Source organism: Maylandia zebra, linkage group LG23 (assembly GCF_041146795.1).
Source record: "Maylandia zebra isolate NMK-2024a linkage group LG23, Mzebra_GT3a, whole genome shotgun sequence".
NCBI lineage: Eukaryota > Metazoa > Chordata > Actinopteri > Cichliformes > Cichlidae > Maylandia > Maylandia zebra.
This window is the reverse complement of record NC_135188.1, coordinates 32,003,609-32,008,420: the sequence shown is the minus strand read 5'-3', so window position 1 is coordinate 32,008,420 and position 4,812 is coordinate 32,003,609. Positions and strand designations below refer to the sequence as shown.

General features: G+C 48.0%; 1 protein-coding gene across 1 annotated transcript; it reads right to left on the bottom strand.

Moving 5' to 3' along the window:
- Nucleotides 1-1,350: 1,350 nt before the first annotated feature.
- Nucleotides 1,351-2,198, bottom strand: LOC143415128 (uncharacterized). Its single transcript, XM_076880572.1, has 3 exons — nt 1,823-2,198; nt 1,625-1,742; nt 1,351-1,493 (listed from the first exon to the last, which is right to left on the bottom strand). The coding sequence occupies exons 1-3, from the start codon at nt 1,928-1,930 to the stop codon at nt 1,351-1,353; spliced, it is 369 nt and encodes a 122-aa protein (XP_076736687.1). The 5' UTR covers nt 1,931-2,198.
- Between the last annotated feature and the right edge of the window lie 2,614 nt (nt 2,199-4,812).

Below are 4,812 nucleotides of genomic sequence, written 5' to 3'. Positions count from 1 at the left end.
TTAATGATTTAACAAATCTTTTAAATCCTTTGTCCTCCACAGTGCTAAATGGCTGGGAGTCCTCAATCACCATGCTGACCAGGTCTTCATCTATTTGAGATTGTTCTCCTGAGGAAAGACAAAGCACAGATATAAATATCACACACGTAACTTATAACAGTTGTATAATATTGTTATATCATTTAGTAACATTACTGCATCCTATATTATCATTGCATTTGATGGCTCACCTGGTCTTGCTCCACAATCGGTGTTCCCCTTATTCTCATGCAAAGCTCTGTAGTGCCTAAGCATGGATGAGGTGTTGTTGTTATATCCCAGCTCCCTGGCACATAGCAAACACTTCACCTTGTACAAAAGTCAAGACAGCTCAACATAAATTGTATTGCACCATCAGTATTATGAAAATACATCTTCTGTAGAAATTTACATACCTTGTTGGGAGGAATAAGATCAAAATGTTCCCACACAGGGGAGGACATCCTCCTCTTCTTAGCTGGCTCCATTCTCTCCTGACTTTCTCTCCTCACTCTCATAAACCTCCAAACTGTCTCCAAACTGTCTCCAAACTCTCACTAACCACAACTCTCCATCAAACACCCACGTTTTTGAATGAAGTCTGAGGGATTTATATCGCTGTCATATCTCGCGGCAAAGTTCGAACCACTTCATGAACCAGTCACGTGGTACAGCCGGGCAGCGAGGCTTCGGACGTCATCATTTTCAGCTCCTCCCATAAATGAAGCAAGCCTCGATACGCGCTTCGCGGAAACGCCCCCTCCATTACTCGACACACGCTCCGAAGCCTCGATACAGAACGTCACATCACTAGTGTTTGCTTTAAAACACATGCATGGATGTAAAGAATGTAACTACTACTACCACAAACAAAACCCGGGATATTGTGTGTTAAGTAGTGATGGGCAGATGAAGCCCCATGAAGCACTGAAGCTTTTCATCCAATTGGTTCACCCCAACGCGAAGCTTCATGAAGCTTCATTTGCTCTAGCAGGACACCTACTGGACGTAAAAATAATAGCTGGCATGAATTTGAAGAGTGTGGCATTTTGCACACAGCCTGTAAATGTCAACAACAAAAGGAGTGTGTAAAACATGTATATTGTAGTGATGGCAGTATACTGTGTATATTTATAGTGGCAGTATGGGAAATGATTATTTGGAAATGCTTGAAATGGAAATGATCATTTACTGTGAGGTGAGGTGTGGTTGGGGTGTGGACAGTGGTTGTGCTTTTGTAACGTTGAGGTATGGACAGCTACACACTGAGGCTTTGAGCCTCAGTCCTGCCTGTTCACATTTTATTCTGTAAAAACTAAATTTTCACTGCTTTTATGACATTTTAGTGGGGAGAACATAGCTAGGATTTAATGATTTAACAAATCTTTTGAATCCTTTGTCCTCCACAATGCTAAATAGCTGTGAGTCCTCAATCACCATGCTGACCAGGTCTTCATCTATTTGAGATTGTTCTCCTGAGGAAAGACAATAAAGATAAAGCACAAATATAAATATCACACACGTAACTTATAACAGTTGTATAATATTGTTATATCATTTAGTAACATTACTGCATCCTATATTATCATTGCATTTGATGGCTCACCTGGTCTTGCTCCACGATCGGTGTTCCCCTTATTCTCATGCAAAGCTCTGTAGTGCCTAAGCATGGATGAGGTGTTGCTGTTATATCCCAGCTCCCTGGCACATAGCAAACACTTCACCTTGTACAAAAGTCAAGACAGCTCAACATAAATTGTATTGCACCATCAGTATCATGAAAATACATCTTCTGTAGAAATACCTTGTTGGGAGGAATAAGATCAAAATGTTCCCACACAGGGGAGGACATCCTCCTCTTCTTAGCTGGCTCCATTCTCTCCTGACTTTCCTCACTCTCATAAACCTCCATACGGTCTCCAAACTCTCACTAACCGCAACTCTCCATCAAACACCCACATTTTTGAATGAAGTCTGAGGGGTTTATATCGCTGTCATATCTCGCGGCAAAGTTCGAACCACTTCATGAACCAGTCACGTGGTACAGCCGGGCAGCGAGGCTTCGGACGTCATCATTTTCAGCTCCTCCCATAAATGAAGCAAGCCTCGATACGCGCTTCGCGGAAACGCCCCCTCCATTACTCGACACACGCTCCGAAGCCTCGATACAGAACGTCCCATCACTAGTGTTAAGAGAAGTTACACCAGCAATGTCTAAATGAAAGCATTATGGCTGACTGTAAAATAACAGAACACAGAATAACAATATACGCAAGTGACAAATGGCAAATGAATTCTGTCCTAGCCACTTTGTCACAGGCCTGAGCTAAAAACAGTGGCCCTGGGGAAATGTGGATGGTATTGGCCAGCACCACAGGCCCTGGTGTGGTGATGATGGACTCACAGGAAGCACTGTCCCTGGTGTAATGTGGATGGCCCCAGCCAACAACACTGGCCCTGGTGAAATGTGGATGGTATTGGTCAGCACCACACACCCTGGTGTAATGTGAATAGCCTTAGCCAACACCACTGGCCCTGGTGAATTGTGCATGATATTGGTCAGCACCACAGGCCCAGGTGTATTGTGGATGGCATCAGCAAATAGCACAGGCCCTGTTGTGGTGATGATGGCCGCACAAGAAGAACTGTCCCTGGTGTAATGTGGATGTCCTCATCCAACAGTACAGGCCCTGGTGTGGTGAAGATGGCCTCACAGGAAGCACTGTGCCTGGTGTAAAGTGTATGGCCTCAGCCAACAACAGTGGCCCTGGTGAAATGTGGATTATATTGGCCAGCACCACAGGCCCTGGTGTAATGTCAATATCCTCAGCCAGTAGTAAAGGCCCTTGTGTTTTGTGGAACGCATCAGCCAGCAACACATTCCCTGGTGAAATGTGGATGGCCTCATCCAGCACCACAGGCCCTGGTTTGGTGATGATTGCCACACAGGAAGAACTGTACCTGGTGTAATGTGATTGGCCTCATCCAACAGTACAGGCCCTGGTGTGGTGAAGATGGCCTCACAGGAAGCACAGGCCTTGGTGTAATGTGAATGGCCTCAGACAGCAGCCAGGCCCTGGTGAAATGTAGATGGCCTGAGCCGGCAACATGCGCTCTGGTGAAAGGTAGTCTGCCTCAGCCACTAGCACAGGCCCTGTTGTGGTGAAGATGGCCTCACAGGAAAGCACAGGCCCTGGCGTAATGTGAATGTCCTCAGTCAACACCACTGGCCCTGGTGTAATGGGGATGGCATCAGCCAGTAGCACAGGCCCTTGTGTATTTTGGATCGCATCAGCCAGCAACACAAGCCCTGGTGAAATGTGGATGGTTTGGGCCTGCACCACAGGCCCTGGTTTAATGTGGATGGAATCAACGGGCCTGTGGTGCTGGCCAATACCATCCACATTACACCAGAGCCAGTGTTGTTGGATGAGGCCATTCACGTTACACAAGGGCCTGTGGTGCTAGCCAATACCATCCACATTACACATTACGCTGAGGCCATACACTTTACATCAGGGACAGTGCTTCCTGTAAGGCCATCATCAGCACACCAGGGCCTGTGGTGCTGGATGATGCCATCCACATTACACCAGGGCCTTTGGTGCTGGCCAATACCATCCACATTTCAACAGGTCCAGTGTTGTTGGCTCAGGCCATCCACATTACACCACTGCCAGTGCTTCCTGTGATGCCATCATCACCAAACCAGGGCCTGTGGTGCTTGCTGAGGCCATCCACATTACACCAGGGCCTGTGCTACTCGTTGATACCAACCACATCTCACCAGGGCTTGTTTTGCTGGCTGATGCGATCCACAATACACAAGAGCCTGTGCTTCTGGCTGAGGACATTCACATTACACCAGGGCCTGTGGTGCTGGCCAATACCATCCATATTTCACCAGGTCCACTGTTGTTGGCTTAGGCCATACACTTTACACCAGGGACACTGCTTCCTGTGAGGCGATCTTCACCACACCAGGGACTGTACTGTTGGATGAGGCCATCCACATTACACCAGGGCCTGTGCTACTCGATGATAACCTTCCACATTTCACCAGGGATTGTGTTGCCGGCTGATGCGTTCCAGAAAACACAAGGGCCTTTACTACTGGCTTCACCACAACAGGGCCTGTGCCACTGGCTGAGGCAGACTACATTTCACCAGAGCGCATGTTGCCGGCTGAGGCCATCTACATTTCACCAGGGCCTGGCTGCTGTCTGAGGCCATCCACATTACACCATGGCCTGTGCTTCCTTTGAGGCCATCTTCACCACACCAGGGCCTGTACTGTTGGATGAGGCCATCCACATTACACCAGGTACAGTTCTTCCTGTGTGGCAATCATCACCAAACCAGGGCCTGTGGTGCTGGATGAGGCCATCCACATTTCACCAGGGATTGTGTTGCTGGCTGATGCGTTCCACAAAACACAAGGGCCTTTACTACTGGCTGAGGATATTCACATTACACCAGGGCCTGTGGTGCTGGCCAATACCATCCACATTTCACCAGGGCCACCGTTGTTGGCTGAGGCCATACACATTACACAAGGGACAGTGCTTCCTGTGAGGCCATCGTCACCACACCAGGGCCTCTGCTGCTCGTTGATGCCATCCACATTACACCTGGGGCTGTGGTGCTGACCGATATCATGCACATTTCACCAGAGTGTGTGGTGCTGACCAATACCATCCATATTTCACCTGCGACAGAGTTGTTAGATGAGGCCATCCACATTACAACAGGGCCTGTGCTACTGGCTGAGGACATTTACATTTCCCCAGGGCC

Bases quoted from the DNA above. Each gene is read 5' to 3' on its own strand.
- LOC143415128 (XM_076880572.1), bottom strand. From the start codon at position 1,930: ATGGAGGTTTATGAGAGTGAGGAAAGTCAGGAGAGAATGGAGCCAGCT. The intron at 1,743-1,822 runs GTATTTCTACAG...CTTTTGTACAAG, and splicing joins ATCTTATTCCTCCCAACAAG to GTGAAGTGTTTGCTATGTGC. The intron at 1,494-1,624 runs GTGAGCCATCAA...GTCTTTCCTCAG, and splicing joins CGATCGTGGAGCAAGACCAG to GAGAACAATCTCAAATAGAT.